The following is a 19,173-nucleotide window of genomic DNA, read 5'->3' as shown; positions in this document are numbered from 1 at the left end:
AGAGAATAGCTTAAAGAAGTAAAACGTTTTTTTTTTTTTTGAAAGCGACAGTCTACAAGAAAATTGCACAAATGTTTTATTTTCTAAATACATCTCACGAGAGGGACTAAATCGTAAATCGGAGGAAAGACCAAGGAAACTGTTGGCAGAAGCCTACTGCTAGGAGTACGGGCAGTTTGATAAACTCTACTCTACAAGAAAAGTGCACAAACGTTTTATTTTCTAAATATATATCTCACGATATATTTCCCCTGTTGCCTGAATTAAATGAACAAAAAAAGTTAACGAATTTCTTAAAAAATGAGGGGGGGGGGGGGGATTTCTTTTGTCTCCTTTTCAGTTTGGAAAATTGTGTTCTGAAACTGTTTTGATGTTCTAGAGGAATACAAAACAAAACAAACCTTAACGGCAGAGGCTGGTAAATATACTCCATGTCACACTCCCGTTGGCCTTTGGTCAAAAGGTGACGAGGAAATTCACATGCCATTTGATGAAGTCTGACAGTCACTGATGTTGCATCTTGGTTCTTCTTTGGTTTTATATCTTCAACAATACAATGTCCTATCCAAATACTGACTTCTTGATCGTCAGTTGTTGCCTCAGCATCTTCTGGTAATAAGTCGTCCAAGAATGGAATTCTAATGCACGCGAGGTCACCATAGTGGAACTCCAATTGCCGAGATTTGCAATAAGACGACATCAGAGTGAACTTTCCCTTGATATCTCCATCCTTTTGTTTCCACTTCACTGGCAAAGATTTCAGAGTAAATCCATCATTCTGAACAACCGCTGCATTTGCTGCTTCCATGGCAAGTACGGGTTTCCAAAAGTCAACGTACTCATCAATACTGTGATACTCTGCTTTTGAGGCACACCGTTTTGTATCAAATGCAAAGCACCTTCGAGGGTATCTTTGATGCTCCAGGCAAATACAAAAACCTGATGAAACTCTCAAAAGCTGAACGTCTGGACAGAGCATCTTACTGTGCAGACGTGAAAACATTTGAAAGCGAACCATGTCACACTGCTTGAGATTCATAGTTATCTCATGAAAATGACAATCACTGTTGCTGTTCGTACCAACATCCATTCGGCCAAAGTTAGGATGCTTGTAGACACCTCTACTGGAGCTTCCGGCTGTAAAAGGCCTCTTTTGAGTAGGACTTTCTTTCAAGTTCTCGTCAGCTAGTTTTACATGTCGTAGTAGTTCATCTACTGGTTTACCATCCTTAATAGCATCTATAATGCACTTCCAGGTATTTCCCTTTATCCTCTGAACAGCGACACGGTTTCTACCGCTATCTAACGAATTCTTGATTTTGGCTGCATCCTGACGGGAGAGAGACAAATCATCAGCTTCTGTTCCCGATGAATGTGCCAGGTATATTCGCGACCTCCATTTGAGAGTGGTTTCTGGCTTGCCATCAGTGTTGTCTGACTTAGAGGAAGGCAAAAGGATATCAAAATTAACCCTCTTGTGCTTCCCCAAGAAATAATCGTGATCTGGACTCACTGGATGTATCGTGAAGAAACGGCCCTCCAACTGGTCTATAAAAAACATCCCAGACTTGTTTTTCTGTTTCAACGTTGAAGCAAAATGGATGCGTTTGAATTCCTTCTCAAATTTGTCTGAGTTGGTTTTGAAGTATGTGGACCTGCGACAGAGCGTTGCCATCTCATCTTCATTCAAAGTGGCTTGTTCCACACTATTACTTGGTATCAGTGCTAAAAGAAGGCGGTGGACTACAATGTCTACGTAGCGCCTGATGGGTGAGGTGAAGTGAACGTAGTTACTCAGTCCTAGGGAATAATGTTCAGCGTCACTTCCAGAGCACGTGTATTGAGATTTGGTCTGAATTCGCATGAGATGCAGACGTGCTATCGTAAGTTGTGGTGAAGACGACGGGTCACAAATCAAACGCTTCACTCTTCTGAGATCCCCAGATTTTGAAGATCTAAATATTTCGTCCCAGGTGTGTTCATGAATGTCGATTTCTTTTTCTTCTGTATATATTCTTTCTTTGATTTCCTTTTTGATGTCCTCGCTCTTAAGTTTTGGCTGCAGAGCCGGAGAGTACTTGGCAAGTGAGCCATACTTTTCTGCCCATTCATTGAGGCGATGGACCTTTGGTTCTAGTTGTGTACGGAATGGGGTGCCCCTTGGATTTCTGCTATGCAGGAAGTCCCCAACTGTATGATTGGCAAGAATCATGAGCTCTTCTATTAGCTCGTGTGCATTTGCATCTTCTCCGTTATTCGAATCCTCAAAAGATGCTTCTTTAAGACGCTGCCAGCGCCTTTTCACGACAAGTGAATGAAGCCTCTTAATTGCTGGAGGCACTTGAGCAGGCACGCCCTCTACATTATCATGCTCCTCCATGTCTAATATCTGCTGTGCTTGAGAGTAGCTAAGCCTACAGCGAGAACGCGTCACAGTTCTCAAAATCTCTTCTTTACCGACGACCTTTCCTTTACTGTCAAGAGTAACGAAAACTGAAACAGTCAAGCGGTCCTCATTTGGCAGGAGACTAAGGATATTCTCACTTAGTTCACGTGGAAGCATGGGTATATTTTCTTCCCCATCTTGACCGGGATAATATGACACTCCTCTTTGCCGTGCTTCTCGATCCAGATCAGTACCACACTGTACAAAAAAGCTTACATCAGCGATGTGAATCCCAACCTTGAACTTTCCATCTCCAATTTCATCTATTGAGATGGCATCATCCAGGTCTTTAGCTTCTGGTGGATCAATAGTAAAAGCATTTTCAATCTTCTTCCGGTTCTTCATTTCACTGTCTGGAATTTTCCATGTTGTTGGAAAACGCTTGCGTATCATCTCTTTAGTGTTCCTACTGAAGGCTTTGCGAATGCCGCATTCAGCAAAGAGGATTTCTTTGCATTGCTCTGCTGTTTCCCCTGTCGGCATAGTTCTTACGGCAATTCCCAGAGGAAGGGAGCAGTCGCTTCTCCACTGAAGAAACTCGACAACAAACAAAAGCTTCTTCTCTATAACTTCTTCTATAGCTATCATCTTCATTGGTTCGCCGATTCTTTCGTCTTGCGTCTTGCGCTTCTTGTAAACCGGTATGATATCTCTGAGGCTCTTATCACTAAGGTTTACTATTTTTGTAACTGATTTGTTAATGGGAATCATGACTGCAGGATTTTTCAGAGTGACCTTGCAAACATACTGCCGTTCGCGAGGGCTAATCATGTGATCCAGCACACCTGAAATAGAAAATGCAAAACGTTTCAAAACAATAAAGAGAGATTCTTAAGACGTTTTTTCTAAACCTACATCTTAATATGAGGCACCTTACCTTTGAGGAAACCACAGCTTATGCTTTCTGTTTCGTCCTGACTTGGCTGTACTTCGACTACAATAGTATCGTGATCAAATGCATGTCTGATTAATCCCTTAACTTGTATATCAGGTTTGTCTTTGTCAGGAATAACGAGATAGGCTGTCCTTGATTTCTCATTTCGTATCTGAAGCTGACCAGAGTAGAATTTCAAAGGTTCTTTTTCAAGCATATTTATTAGTACCTCGGGCTCGAGGTTTTGATGTTTGTAGTTATTCATGGCGATCTGCTGTACTCGATCTGAAGGGCTTTTGTATATATCCAACAGCTGGATTTCGGTGCGCCCATTCTTGTTGCGAATTAGATATTCGCTTTTCAGTGTTTTACGATCAAAGTCCTGAGTGGGCCTTTTCGAGGGCCAAATAATTTGAGTTTCTTTAACTTTTGAAGAGCACTTGCCCAAGGCGGGAAATTCCTCATCCATAGCAGCGGTTTGCTGCTGGCGTTTTTTAACGAATTTACATAGCTCTTTGATTATACCATCAATATTAACTGGTAGCACGGCCTCGTCTTCTAAATCGTCTTCCACATCAGCAAAACAATCATCGTCTTCAGTATCATATTTGATGTCTCCCGAGCAAGAGGATGCCTGATCTTCCTCCGTTTCTGGTTCACTCAGGTTTGGGGCGGTGTTGTTTGGAAATTCCATATTTGCCTCATCTCCATCATCATTCCTAGAAATTTCTGATTTAGGAACAAAAGTTGGAGCTTCTGGATCCAGTTGAATTTGAGAGAAATGGGCACCTATCTCTTTACTTAAGGCTTCCCATGTTATTCCAAATAACCCGTTAAGATTGTAGCATCTTGTGATGTAATCGTCCCAAAGATATTTACACCTTCCTAGGGTGCATAAGGCAAAAGGGTCACCAACAACAGCCACCAATGACTTTGCTCGTGTAACAGCAGTTATGAGCAGCTTCGGATCAGAAAGAAATTCCAGAGATAGATCGTCACAGGACAATTTGTCAGACTGGCTCAAGTCTTGGATGGAATTCCAAGTTCGCACAGTACTGATAAACACAGCTCTGAATTCCCTTCCTGAAATGAAAAAAAGATTGAAAAATGTTTAATGTAGTTAGTTTCCTTTAGACACAAGAAGGACGAAATTGGTAAACAGAATTTGACATTTCGCAAGGTTAGTTACTTGTAGTTACTTGTTGATTATTGCAATGGTTCGAATTAATGGAATGGTTCGCGAACTGTTAATAAAGTAACATGAATCTATACCTTGTATATTGTGGATCGTTTGAACATTGACTTCACTCATTCGTTTTTTCCTCAATTCACCTCGAATTGCGTCCACCTAAAGAAACAAAAATTTTACATTGCTTACATTGTATACGATATCAACACATCATAATTTACTAGGAAATATCATTTTTATAGCTTTCATATTTTATCCCCAAATTTGAATAAAATACCTGATATTTGTAGGGAGCAACTACTGCAATGTCTCGTAGGTTCTTCTGGCCCCAACACAGTGGCCAGTTTTCTACCAGCTCAACTACTCGCTTCTCTACCTCGTAAACTTCAGATTCGTTTAAGAACGAGTTGTTGCTTTGCTTTTTATCTTTGCCTTTGGCTGCGTAGAAAACCAAAGGCGGTATCTTAGGATGGCCAGGAATGTTACCTCTTGCGACGATGCCTTTTTCGTAGCAGTTCACCGAAGGAAAGTTAAGTATTTCCTCGTGAGAGCGGTAGTTTTCGAACAAAAATAGCACTTGATCGTCTTTGCTATCTTTCTCCTGGTAATGGTCAAAAAGGCGTTCGGGAAGTGATTTCTGGAGTCCGCACTGACGAGCAAATTCTGAATATACCTCAGGAGACATCTGGTGAATTACATAAATGAATAGATTAGAATTTTCCACATACAGACCAGGTACGTATAAAAATAGCTTAAACCTCCAACCTACCAACCTTCTGGGCTTATATTTAGTAAATGTACCCTTTCGATAGGCTTATTTTCGGAGAGGTGTTATTTTCAGGGGATCGAGCTTGTTTCTGGAAGGAAATTTATGTTGAAAAAAATGCTGGCATAATTTTCCAATTGCATTTTGCGTTTGTCTCAAAAAGCCTTTTTCAGCGCCAGCTTTGGACTCATTGGCCAAAAAAAGTCTTTAATTAATCCAACAATAACAAGCTTCATTACGTTGTAACAGAATCTTATCGATAAAGAAAACTATTTATTACACATTTAGGTTCGATATCAGTGTTATAATCTGATAAAGCTGTGAATAAAATACGATATGAGTTCATGGTAAACTGTCATTTTATCGACCCTAAATGCTCGAAGACTCGCTCGATCGCGATATGATATGGAAACTCAATGACGATATCAAGCTCTTGACATGTGATAATCTCTATATATAGTATCATAAAATTGTAAAACTTGAAAACACTTTTCATCTTTGGTTCGGTACATAGTTTACAAATAAATTCTAAAAATAGCTTTAGGTTGGACATCTTATATATATATATACACTTGATTGCAGAAAGGTTGTAGTATACATTTATACAAATACCTAATTTATTCAGTATATTTAATGATATGCAAAACAGAAAACTCGCTTTATTTATTATTTGTTTCATTCAATGAACGTCATAATATTTTATTCTCGTGTTTTACATCCTACAGATTATAAATCAATTGGTTTTGAGGGTTAGAAAAGTAAAATTGCAATATGCATCTCATTAGGTATTTGTATAAATGTATAAATGTATACTACAACGTTTCTGCAATCGAGTGTATATATATATGTATATATATATATATATATATTTGGTCGCGTATTATAGGAATAGTTTTTACATTTCAAAATCCGGAGCCTAATTTTTGGTATAGGGCTTAGATATAGGAAGTTTATGGTACCCGGCACTTTAATGGTACTCGATAAATATATCCGAAACATTTTACACTCACCTGCATGTGGTCTCCAGTGAAGACAATCTTCGTGTTGGGGCCAGCGAGGGCTAGTGGTATCAGTGCTTCTGTTTCCCAAGCCTGTGCAGCCTCGTCTATCAGGATATGTGTAAAAAATCCATGGTGAACATTAAGCTTAGTCAACAGGTCAGCAGTTGTAAGCGTTGTTATGACAACACGATGATCGACGACATTCTTTCTAGTTGGCATTACGAAAACTCCATCTTTCACTAGTGCATACTTCCGACCAATGTCAGAAGTCCTACTCCATTCTGTTTCAGGGCTGTAAATGCGCAGAGGTTTTGCTGCACGCGAAAGCTTTCCATTTCCTTGGATATATTCATCGAGTCGTTCCACGTGAATGTCAGCCGCTGAATTTGTATGTGTGCATACAAGAACGCGATTTGCCTTCTCTTTCATCAAGTATATCACCGCTTGGTTCAAAGTGAAGGTCTTTCCTGTCCCAAAGGGTCCAAACACCACAAGTGGAGGAGAAGGGGGGACAACGTCTGCGATAGCGTGAATAACGCGTTTCTGGCATTCGTTAAGGCGTTGATCCAGGAACCACCCCAAAAAATCTGTCACCTGTACGAATGTGATCAAGGGAGTGAAATTAGGAGATCGATTCAGTGGTAAGATTGAGATAGGAGAAGGACATGAGATAACTGCTATTAAGAAATTACGAAAAAAAAAAAAAAAAAGAGAAAAGAAAAACACGCACAAAAACAAACGAATATAGAAATAAACAAACTGGCCAAAACAAACATTGTTGAACATGACTGAAATGTTTTGATAGCCAACATTTATTCATCGAAGAGAAAAAGTGCGCAATTCATCTTTCCAAACTTGCTCAGGATTGTAGAATCAAGGAGAATCATTTGAGAATCACGGAGGTCAAACAAATTCGGTCAATGAATCTATTTGCTGAAGGAGTTGTTTTTTGAGGTGTTTTTTTTCTATCGTATTCGTTGTCAATAATATCATAAGTAATTCGTGGATTTAATTTACCTCTCTTCTTCTGATGACTCCTTGTTCTATGGGAAAAAGCTGCCGTGCTTGCGTAATCCCAAGGCTATCTATGGCTTTATGCATCATGCAAAGAATATAGCGGTTTAGATTGAACCTCATCTCAACATCAACGCCTTTGTCTTTGATTAGCTGAAGGGAAAGAATGTAATTTATTTAAAATTATAATAATTATAATAATTATATCTTAGTTAAACATGAAAAAAACGCTAGCTTTATATAATCGTGTGACTACTTTTAATTTACTTTATAATATTTACAAAGGTTCGCTAAGGTTATTTGTATAGGAAATCGCATGGTTCCGAGTGCACTTTGGAATAAATTTGCACGAGCGGGTTTTCCAAAAGTTCAAAATTGCACGAGCCCGATAGGGCGAGTGCTATTTGAGCTTTTTGAAAACCCGTGAGTGCAAATTTATTCCAAAGTGCACGAGAATACCATGCGATTTCTTGTTAATAATATAGATACAAAAATTTCGAACCAAAATTAGATAGAAAAAAGACGTGTTTAGTGGAAAAAATGCACGAAGCGAAGAACTCGTTTGTTTTTGTCAAAAATCGGTTTACAAAACAATATTTTATTTACAAAACAGGAAAGAAATATGAATAACAAAGATTACTTTTGATCTTTAAAAAGTAAAAACATGTTTTTTTAGAAATCATTTTTTTCATCTTCAAGACTTCAAGAAAACAAGTAAGCATATTGCGAAGAAATTCTGCAAAACTTACATAAATCATCAAATTTCCTCTTTCAATTCCTAAACACTCAAAGGAAAGTCGAATAAGCTGCTTTCTTTGTACAGAGGTATTATGTACCTCTTTACGGATAAAGTAGGCGAAAGCTCTTGAAGTTTCAACATCAAGTTTCAACGTCTCTCGCTTCAACTTTCGCGTCAATTGACCTTGAACAGCTGTAAAATGGCCCAACTGATGTTTTCTTTCCTTCTTAATTCTCAAATAACAAACGAGTCCTCCTTTTGCCATTCTCAACCTTTTTTGCTGGTTTTCAACTGATCAAGCTTGACTTTTTTAGCATTTTTGAATCCATTTTTAAGATGAAAATCCGCCATCTTGAATTTTCTGAGAACTTCCAGAGAGGAAGGCTGTTCTGTTGCTATGACAATTGCTATGATCTGATTGGCTAGTTTGAATTTCTTTTGTCTTTTCAACAAATCACTGAAAAGTGTTTCACACTTTTGCACTGGTGTTTCACATTTTTGCACTGGTGTTTCAGGAAAACAGCACTGCTCTCAAACAATCAGAAGTGAGAAATTTTTGCATCTATATTATTAGAATCGCAAGGCAATAAATGGGTTGTTCATGGGGCAAATATAAAGCTAATGTGAGGCTTGCGTTTTCTTCGATCGCGTGTCGTTATTACATCAGCACATTAATAACCGTTATTCATGAAAGGAAGACAAACACTTTGCCTTCCGATTCAAGATGGCCCGGTTGTGTCGTCGAAGGAGCCATTGTTAACTGAGGTTGAAATGATATTGTAAATATTTTTAGGAATTATCAAAACTCGATCAATAGGCTGCATCTGGGTTGATGAAAAAGCTCTTTGAATTACGCCGCCCTGCTCGTGATCTCCGTTCATCGAATCTAATAGTACTCCAGGCACCTAAGGACGACTCTGTTTCATATGGCCAACGAGCTTACTCTTATCTGCTCTGAAAACGATTTTTTTTTACAACTGTTTGCATTTCCGACTGACGAAAGAACGAGAAGAATTTTCAGGTATCTTTAACAAAAAATATTTCAAAAACTCTCCATCACTACATACCTTCAGATCCTCGCACACCTTTGGTGGCAAATCCACATAAATGGTTTTGCCCTCGTGAATTTCGCTCGGCAACTCGTAAAGGCATTTGGGTTTATCACGTGATTGGATCCAAATGTGCTGAACATTTCGCAGACATACTCTTCCCGCCATGTCATCGAGTGTGATTTCGGTGTTTTCAAGTTCTATTTTTCCAAACAGCTGACCTGTCCCTGCAAACTTTATACCACCGAACCTGAGATCTGGTTTAGTTGTCACGATTTCGAGCTTTACGGCAGTCGTTGGCGCAAGACTATGAAATGATAAATCCAAAGTTAAAATACATTTGTAAATATCCCGCCACTTTGAGGGAAGATATATTACTTTTTAATTCAAGGTTTATTTGACAAAAGAAAAGCTTAAAACTCAAAGGAAAACTATGAAATTCAATAACTCGTTGAAACAAAAAAATATATTGTCGGTTTCTATCACTTTATATATTTAACAATTATTCGCCAAAGGCGAAGTGATTATCGGGGAATATCTACCGAGACGCGAGTCTTCGAGCGGCGACGGGTAAATATTCCCCAATAATCACTGAGGCTGAGGCAAATAATAGATAAAAAGCATTTTTTCCCGGTAACAGCAACAAAGCGACTGGCCGCCATTTGGGATTTTCGCTCGAGGTGATTATCGTGTGATAGTGTGAGTTTCTTGACCAATTAGCGCGCGAGGTTTTCTATAATCACCTGCGTATTTTTACTAAATGTATATATACAGCAATCTGCAGAAATTCTGATCCTTTTACATTTGCAAGTATATCAAAAGTATATCAGAAATTATGGAATATCCTCCGTGATATTTTTTCGAGTTGTCCATCACTAGGGCTTTCTGAAAAAAAATATCAGAGATGGTATCCCATAATTTCTAATATACTTTTTATATACTTCATATATGTACAAAATTTATCAGAATTTTTGCATATTACACAGAAATAAACATATTGCTGTCTTTATACATTATCAAAGAAACAAATACAAGAATAAAGCTTTTTTGTATACCCAATTTTTTACCTTAATAGAAGTTTCCTCATATGAACCTCTTCGGAAAAAAGGAGCTGGTGCATTGTCTGTTTATAAGTGTCTTGTCTGACTTCCCCTTTAACCAACTGAGCTGACACAATTCTCTCTGCATCCTTAGGCAAAGAGTAGGTGGACATCAACTTTTCTCTTTCTGGATCGGGTTCGAATCTTATGAGTGTCATATTTTGATCTTCCAAAGGTAGGGCATCAAGTATGACGGTCTTTCTCCTAGCGGCCAATTTCTCCAGTGTTTCCTTACTGCCAATATCGATGTTAAAATCTTTCTTAAGAAAAGGTTGCTGACCAAAATTAAACAGAAGACGCTGAGAAAAGCTGCCAAACAATGAAGCTTGGAAGGCAACGCTCACACGAAATTCGATTTTCTGCATTTGCGAATCAAATACCAATGCCTCCCGTGGTATATGGATCTCTTTCATGATCAGCTCTTTAGACAAAATAGTAGTAGCTTTGTTATTCCTATCGAATCCCACGACTTGGACCTTCGTAAAATGGAAGTTGTGAGGGAAATTCAGTAGGTCTGCGGCTGGAAGGCCTAATTTTTTCTATTAAAATGAAACAAAACACATGATTACGAAAAAATATATATTTCATATATTTATTTATTTCATATATATATATATTTCTGTTAAATGAAATTTTGATTGCAGTTGATTTATTTGCTTTGGAGATTGAAGCAGACCTATAGCGGGATGTTTTCAATCAAATGTCGTCTAGATTACATTATTTTTACTCTTTTTACTAAACGATTTTATAGCCGTGAATTTATATTTTGCAAAGAAAGCATATAATAGTTCGTTAAATACTACAGTTTTGTGTGACAATTTTACCTAAATTCAATATCCATTTCTATTTGGACCGTAATAGTCTCATATGGATGTACTATTAGGATCTCAAGCATCGAGAAATATCTAAGGCTGGGAGAGGGCCGTCGAGACCGGGAGTTTAAGAATTGCAAGGGAAAATTCAAGAATTCAAGGGGGGCTGAACTTTCTAGCCAACACATTTTCCTAGAGAAAAATTCTTAAAATGTATTCGATATTCTATTGAATGCCATTCGTCGTATGGTTAACAATTATTCGCCTTTTTACTAATGTTGAGGTGCTTTGCTCGCTGAAGTTACTGATGTCCCGTTTGTTGTTACCTAAGGTCCTGGCTTATTTACTGTACCTCAAAACAAGCACAGAACTCCCATCTGTAAGAATGGTTTTCGCAGTCCTCGGCAAGCTGTACATTAGGGACTACGGGGTTACATGTAAGCTCAATCCCTGGAATGGAGTCTGTAAACTAAAAGTCGAGTAGAAAAAAAATCAACAAATAAAAACATAATGCAACCAAGCAGTTTACTTGATGTCTTTGTTTTGGTCTTACCTGAAGCTCATGATGCTTTAGGGATCGTTTGTTGTCTGGTGTTTGTATTTCTTTCCGTCTCTCTTCGAAGAGTTTCTTCCAGGAGTTCAGTTCAGTCTCACTGTGCGCAAAACGACAGCCTCGTCCAAATTTGCAGATTCTTGATTGCACGCTATAACAAAAATAGAGTAACTTTGGTGATACTCTATCGTGATCGGGTGTTGGTAGAAGAGGCAATTAAAGGGAGGAGAGAATCCGTTTCATCAGCAAAGCAAAGCAAGGCAAGGCAAGGCAAGGCAAGGCAAGGCAAGGCAAGGCAAGGCAAGGCAAGGCAAGGCAAGGCAAGGCAAGGCAAGGCAAGGCAAGGCAAGGCAAGGCAAGGCAAGGCAAGGCAAGGCAAGGCAAGGCAAGGCAAGGCAAGGCAAGGCAAGGCAAGGCAAGGCAGGGCAGGGCAAGGCAAGGCAAGGCAAGGCAAGGCAAGGCAAGGCAAGGCAAGGCAAGGCAAGGCAAGGCAAGGCAAGGCAAGGGATTTTAATAGACACACCTTTACTCAAACATTATACAGGTATTAGAGAGTTTTAGATTGACATTTTTTCTCCCCGCAAACGGCAAACGTGACCACGTTTTCATAGTTTTCCTGTATTTTACTTTACCTTTTGCAAACGTTCTCACCAGGCGCAAATATTCTTTTGTTTTTCTACTACTTGGACTTTTTTGCGATTCTTTTTAAGCTATTTAAAATGATTTTTTACTGGTCAACTGACGTTTCACGTTTGCCGTGAACGTAAATCTAAAACTCTCTATATTATTACATAATCAACTTACCTCATGCATAGCTTCAAATCGCCTTTTAAAGCTCCATGGGGGAGTGGTCGAACGACAAACATTAGTTCATTAGTTGATACATAAACGATTTCACGAAACAAAGCCTCCCAAGCTTGAACAAGCGCTGAAAACATAAACACAGAATTACATGCCTTGCCTTTTCATGATAGTGGCCCACTTCTATTCATGATTAACGCTACATTCGATATTCTATGTATACTGCTTTCAAATCAGATATATTGAATCTTATGCAGTGAAGACAAATCGGAGAACCTATAGAAAACCCTAATGGCAAGGATGAGAAAACCACTGAAAACTAAATGATAAGAATGATAAAACTTAATGATTAGCAAGATGTTCGGATGAACCAAGTTGTATGCCAAAAACCTAGGTAGATATTCATTTGAGGCCAATTGACCGTTTTCACATTATATTGATTCTTCTTACAACTATTACAGACATTTCTTGTTTGCTCGACAGCGCGTCCACCATGAGATTTCAAGTTTCTTATGAAATCATCACAAACAATCTTTACACCCGTTGGTAGACGGCATATATTGCTAGCACTCCTAGCTGTTTGAATCGGTGTTCTATTGCTTCCTACTTGCACTTTAGTGGCTAATCTCTGATCAAAAGCGTACGGTCTTTCTGAATTTTGCTCTGTTTGGCATCCTTTTTGTCTCTCTACAATGTTATCAGGCGCAGCATCTCTTTTAGATGAACCCGATGTTACTACATTATTTAGAGAGACTGCCCTATTCTTTAGGTATGTTTCTGGTGGTGGCAAATCTTAAAAGAAGAAAGAATGTCTGTTAGGCGAATTCAGTGGGGCTTAATCTTTAGTAGGTACTAGGATAGAACAGGAAGTACGGGTGGCGTAGTGGCCGTGAGAGCGCTCGCCTCTGTCTCATCAGTGCGACACGGGTTCAAGTCCCGCTGGGCTCGGAGACGTATGTGAGTAGTTGCTTGTTGGTTCTCTCCTGTGCTTCGAGGGTTTTTCTCCTGGTTCTACTGTTTTTCTCCCTCTACAAAAATCTGCTCCTAAATTACAGTTCGATCATGGAAAGAGGGCCACAGGTTCGTTAGAGCCACTGGCTATTAAGTGCTACCCTCGTAAAAATCAAGGACGGTAAATAGAGTGAAGGCATTAAACCTGAGAAATACAAAATACTAGAGAGTCAACGTGTAATAGTCAAATGGACACCAACGAAAACAATGGAATTAGGGTCTACTAAAGCGTATTAGTCCAATATCTATTTCACGAGTAAAATGACTTTACTCTGGCACTCGACCCAAGGCGACCCAAACAATTGGCAAAAACTCTAGGTATCGGGAAATGTAGGGTTCCCTTATTGCAAAAAAACACGTGTAAGTTCGGTATCAATTTTATCACCTCCTTTGCGTTCTAGGTCCCACATTTGTAGCTCCGGTCCATGTGCAAATGTGCAGGATGGGGTGCACGTCTTTCCACTTTGGACATGACGACAACTCAGGATCTGCTTTCCAGTTGGGTGCAAAATTGACGGAACATGCCGCACAGGTATCCACTTCTTTTGCTCTTTGCTCCAATATACGTACTTGCATCTTGAAGGGCATCTTTGGCAATTCAGACAATCCTTAGGAATTTTGAAGCTGTTTTGGGGGTGTGCAAAGACTTTTCTCTCGAAATGCTCACAGATGACTTCCACTCCTTCTGGCAAACAAAAAGGTTTTCTTTCAGTAACTTTATTTTTAGCGCAATGCTTTCTAGCTTTGACAGTCTGAAATGAGCCTTCGTTTGATTCGTCCGATGGAAGAGGCTCACTCTGCTCAAGGTTTCTGTTCTCAGCCTTACTTCTTGCACTGTCATGTGTAGCAATACCATTTTTTACCACCGGAGACTTAGCTGAGTTGTTTTGGGTAACTGTGGAATCGTCATTGCTGAAGGAACGTAACACTGAATATCTATTGGCCGAAGGTGATAGTGTATTACTGCTTTGACAAGGTTCCTTGGTATTCACCGTTGCATTGGTTGAAGAAGGAGATGGTTGATTACTGCTTTGACGGGGTTTCTTGGTATTCACTGTTGCCTGTTTTGGTAAACCTTCCCAAGTCGAATCAATATTATTCATTGCATTGTGACGATTGCCAGTTCTAACACTATCAGTAGACTTGACGGCAGAACGGGATGATTGATTAACACTTGCAACATTAACACTATCAGTAGACTTGGTCGCAGAACGGGATGGTTGATTACTGCTTTGACGGGGTCCCTGGGTCTTCGCCGTTACCTGTTTTGGTAACACGTTGCCACTTGAAACGCCTTGAGAATATAAATATAAAGGTATCAAATATTTAAATCCTAATGAAGCAAGTCTCTCATCAACAAGGAAATTGAATTTTAAAATTTAAAACTATTGAATTGGTTTCAGATAGAAACTTCTCTTACTTATGTTTGTGGAATTCCTCACTCAAAAACAAGATCAAAATAGGCCATTTGCACTGATTGGACACGTGACCCTACATACTTTAATTCAAGCAGGAGTGTCAAAATTAAGACCGAAAATAAACAAAGCAGTTTCAGCTCCAAATGTCAACTATAGCAGAAATAGCAATAAATATAAAAACGAAACTTTCAGTTTATGAACATCATTTGGCATGGGTAAATGTGTTGACTACTTGCGATTAGAAGCAGAATTGCATACAAGCAACCGAGACAAGGTTTTTTTTTACTTTCCCCCCTCTTTTTCTTTATCAATATTTAGTTCAAATGCTATAATGTATAAATAGTATGTTTGGAATCAAATGATTTACCAGGTTTGTGATCAGCAACCATCTTCTTATCATGGAAAAGAAAAGAAAATTAAAGAAAGAACTTCCATTATGAACTTCATGTTATATAATTGTACACATGTTAAAACTAAACCAATACAATCATTCCACTTGCCTTTACTTCGTTTTTATTGTCTTTGATTTTACTCATCTTTTTGTCTTGTTGTTTTCCCTGCAAGGACAAAAATATATTTAGTAATACAACTGTGTCAGACCATTTGCACTAAAAGTATGCGAATCAGTCCCCGCTCTCAAACAAAGCAGTTGTGTCAAAATGAAAGTGCCGTGAAGGAAAAAGACCACCTCATGACCTCCTTCCTTGTAGCACACTCTTCACACAAGATAAAGAAAACGTTTATTTCGAGCCTTAATTTCGGCAAAATATGGCTATTTTAAGAGTGCCTTAACATTTAAATTGGCAGTTTTTACTCTGCGAAGTTGTTTTCGAAATTCCAACAATTTTGGCAACACTCATGCTATGCAATGATTCGGACTATGGGATATATGCACCTAGAATACAAGCTAACGATCCATTTCCCTGTTTATCAGTTCTGATGGCTGAATATTGAGACTTCAGCAACATACGGCGAGAGAAGGAATGAAATGGGAGGTAATTTTTTTCCTTGCGACGTATTTTGGGCTCTGTTAAATAATAAGATTAATTACAAAATCAAATTGTTGTAAGTTGATTGAAAAATGAAGATGGAAGATGGCCAGCCTTGAGTTAATTACATGGCCAGAAGCTAAACGCGAATAATGCGGCCATAATACCGACATACCTTGCTATGATCAGGAAGATGGCTTGCATTTTCTTCTTGAGCTTTAGCTTGCTTGGCCTTCTCTACTATGTCCTCATGCAATTTTCGTGCTTTGGAGTTCGAAGAAAAGCGAACCAAGACTATTGGTGAAACAAAAATTATGTAAATAATTAAACAAACAATAATAATAATAATAATAATAATTGAATAATAATAATTGAATAATAATAAAGACAAAACAAATTAAACAAGAAATTAAGCAAAACAAATTGTAAAACCACCTAAGATCGATTTGTAGGTTGGTGTCATAGATTACGAAAGAAACGTTTCTCCAACTTGATAGACATAGAATACAGTACAATACCTTTTTCAACTTTACTTTTAGCTTGGTCAAGATCGCCCTAAAAACAATGATTGTGTATAATGAGCATGAGGATACTATGTCGATATCTTATTATATTGTTGTTTTTTTTATTGCTAGTCTACTGTGGGACCTAATTTGGTCTAGAACATATGTACCTATTTCAGTAAATTAAGTCTGAAAAGCTACAAAGCTGATACCGGCAAGGATTTTGGGTAGAAATATTTGACGCTTCAACAGCTTGATACATATTGATGGATGGATCCTTTATAATTCACTGATTACGATTTCACCTCCTCTGAGCATCTTCAAGCTGCAGTTTGTATTAAAAGCTTTACTTGTTTGACATTATTTCCATGATCCTCAGCGATCGCCGCTATCTATAGGTTTTTGGTGACTATGTTTATTGAAATAAGTATATTATCAGGCCTCGTAAGCATATTATCGCAAAAACCTTTATTTGGAAGCTTAGAATCATCATCAGAAAAAAAAGTTCCTAGCAGGGGAACGACAAAACGCAAAAATCTGATAATTTTACGTAAAACTCTGTAACGGTTTGCACTTGAGTGGCTCTCCAGGCATCTCCACGCGAAGTGGAATCAAAAAATTAAAATTCTAGCTTCTGACAACACTAATGGAAGGAAGGAAGGAAGGAAGGAAGGAAGGAAGGAAGGAAGGAAGGAAGGAAGGAAGGAAGGAAGGAAGGGAGGGAGGGAGGGAGGGAGGGAAGGAGGGAAGGAAGGAAGATCAAAACAAATAACATGGTGGCAGAGTACAGGGGGGAGGTCGAATCACGCCGGAGTTAAGCGTAACCCATGTGTCACCCTGAAGTAACTGGTTCCGTCTGTTGAGTGCTTACCATCATCAAAAAACACTGTGCTACCCAGATATACGCTTTCTGCAAGTTTTCGTCTGGTAAGAAACAAAATACTTCAATTACTTTCTCGAAGAAAGCAGCTGCAGTAGAATATTCGTCGTTCTTGTACAGCTTTTTGCCCTTCTTCATGAGAATGTCGAACGTGTTGTTGATCACACCACTCTGCTAAGAAAATAAATAAAAAGTTCAGTTGAATACAACTATTTTTTTTAAAAAGTTGTATATGTTATTTTGCATGTTGCATACTGCACGTTGAATCTTGCATCTTGCTTACTGTATTGCGTAATGTATTCTATTCATATGTAAATAACATCAGCACAGACGAAATTTAGGAAAATTTCATATTGCTGTATATTGATATGGTACCATTCTGCAACTCAAATCGAGGGTGCGCTTGTAATACTTTGCTTTGTCCAAATTCTCCCTTTCAATTTTGGGAAGGCGGAATACACTCAATTGAAGAATCGTTGTCGGGTTCAGAAACATAGAACATAAAAGCAGAGACCGAAATGGCACATGGGAATTAGATGCATGCTGAGACCGGCGACCTGTGGCATCATCCACTGTTTTTAATACGCGTTTGGCATTCTAAACCGACTGCATGGATGGCGCAAACGAATGCATTATAATATAATTGTTATTTCCCATGTGCCATTTCGGTCTCAGCTTTTATGTTCTATGTTTCTGAACCCGACAACGATTCTTCAATTGAGTGTATACGATTTGGGTCATTTTTGATATCATTTTTGACACACCGTTCCCTTGAGGATTTTTGCCTGTTCTAACCATACATTACGCTCTGGTAGGTACAACATTTTGGATGTAAAACTCATGCAAATGTGTCTATCCATTGAAATAAAATTCAAAGAAAGATATGTGGATAATTTTTTCCTAAAGGTCGCAGTAATAAGCCACAGACCTGCTGCTCTGAATCCACTTATTTATTTAGCCAACAACATGGCGTAGAGCTACACGAGGTTCAATCTCTAACGTACTACTGCTTATGCGCTCAGGTTACATAATGATTAATATTCATAAGACATAACAAGACCGAACGTTGCCTTTCTGGAATGTATGGTAACCTAATTGGGCCGACAAGCTCCTTTGTTTCCTTCCCGAGACATAGCAGTGAGATCTTCCTAGCTTAACCTTCATGATAGTAGGGCCTCGGCTTGTAAAAGTTCCAGTAAGATCAGAAATGACATCTATTCAGATAGAAAGCCACCCCTTTCTGTATTATTTTCAAGTACAAACATGCTTTTCATTGAGAGACTCATTTGAAAAATCGTTTTCCCGTCGGTTACCTTTGTGAAGGATTCTTCAACTTTTTCTTGGATGTTGGATAAAAGTTTTCCATATTGAGGGTTCTGAGATATGATATAATTAGATTTAAATATATATCTTATTATGTTACAAACTATATCTGTTTAGCACCCATTTCCGAGATGGTAGAGCCCTTTTCCGGCATTTTCCCCCACATGAACACATTTGAAGTAAGAATTAAAAAATAGATCGTTCTCACAAAAAAATCTGATTTTTGTAGTTGTTTACTAAAACATAAATATTCTATTAGGATACCATTTCACATAAATATAGTTTTTAAATGGGTCCTTAAATAGGTCCTGATTGTGGGACCGGAAAACCATGAGAAAGATTTACTCTAAGTCGCACCACAGTAGAGAACCAACAAGCAACTTCTCATGCTCACATATACACGATGGCAGGTCTGGGATATAACTAATGACCATAGCGATGAGTTAGATCGAGAGGTGCTCACACACTATGCCCGTAATAACAGGCATTTTGATAAGCTTCAAAGAACGTTGCCAGGGTAGGAACGACAGTTGTGGGTCTTTGACTTACCGATGGATGAAGTTGTTTGAATATTAGAGCCAAAATGAAAGCACCAATGATATCGTCACGGCGTTCCTTGAGCTCAATCATCAATTGCTCTGGTATGTGAACCTTGTCAGGGCAATTTGAAACGACCATCTTGCAAACTGGTAAAAAGCAATAGAG

The 19,173-nt window shown here is 38.6% G+C and overlaps 1 protein-coding gene across 4 annotated transcripts in view; it reads right to left on the bottom strand.

Moving 5' to 3' along the window:
* The window catches only part of LOC116293378 (3'-5' exoribonuclease HELZ2), a 30,032-nt gene that overhangs the window by 6,835 nt on the left and 4,024 nt on the right, over positions 1-19,173 (bottom strand). For 2 of the 4 annotated variants that reach the window (XM_089029072.1, XM_089029080.1), the window contains 19 exons: positions 19,018-19,154; positions 18,459-18,521; positions 17,137-17,319; positions 16,281-16,317; positions 15,938-16,056; positions 15,274-15,330; positions 15,141-15,165; positions 13,741-14,649; positions 12,348-12,471; positions 11,544-11,694; positions 11,343-11,459; positions 10,146-10,717; positions 9,097-9,385; positions 7,294-7,443; positions 6,286-6,870; positions 4,787-5,194; positions 4,593-4,668; positions 3,324-4,403; positions 402-3,231 (listed from right to left, as the gene is read on the bottom strand). In XM_089029072.1, the coding sequence (XP_088885198.1) occupies positions 402-3,231; positions 3,324-4,403; positions 4,593-4,668; positions 4,787-5,194; positions 6,286-6,870; positions 7,294-7,443; positions 9,097-9,385; positions 10,146-10,717; positions 11,343-11,459; positions 11,544-11,694; positions 12,348-12,471; positions 13,741-14,649; positions 15,141-15,165; positions 15,274-15,330; positions 15,938-16,056; positions 16,281-16,317; positions 17,137-17,319; positions 18,459-18,521; positions 19,018-19,154 (7,912 nt within the window). The remainder of the gene's footprint in view (positions 1-401; positions 3,232-3,323; positions 4,404-4,592; positions 4,669-4,786; positions 5,195-6,285; positions 6,871-7,293; positions 7,444-9,096; positions 9,386-10,145; positions 10,718-11,342; positions 11,460-11,543; positions 11,695-12,347; positions 12,472-13,740; positions 14,650-15,140; positions 15,166-15,273; positions 15,331-15,937; positions 16,057-16,280; positions 16,318-17,136; positions 17,320-18,458; positions 18,522-19,017; positions 19,155-19,173) is intronic. The other 2 variants (XM_089029075.1, XM_089029078.1) reach the window with 2 other exon arrangements.

Source organism: Actinia tenebrosa, unplaced genomic scaffold, assembly GCF_029948245.1.
Source record: "Actinia tenebrosa isolate PJP-AT-01 unplaced genomic scaffold, QUT_ActTen_1.0 PGA_scaffold0__85_contigs__length_37466705, whole genome shotgun sequence".
Taxonomy (NCBI): domain Eukaryota; kingdom Metazoa; phylum Cnidaria; class Anthozoa; order Actiniaria; family Actiniidae; genus Actinia; species Actinia tenebrosa.
This window is presented reverse-complemented; position numbering and strand designations above follow the sequence as displayed.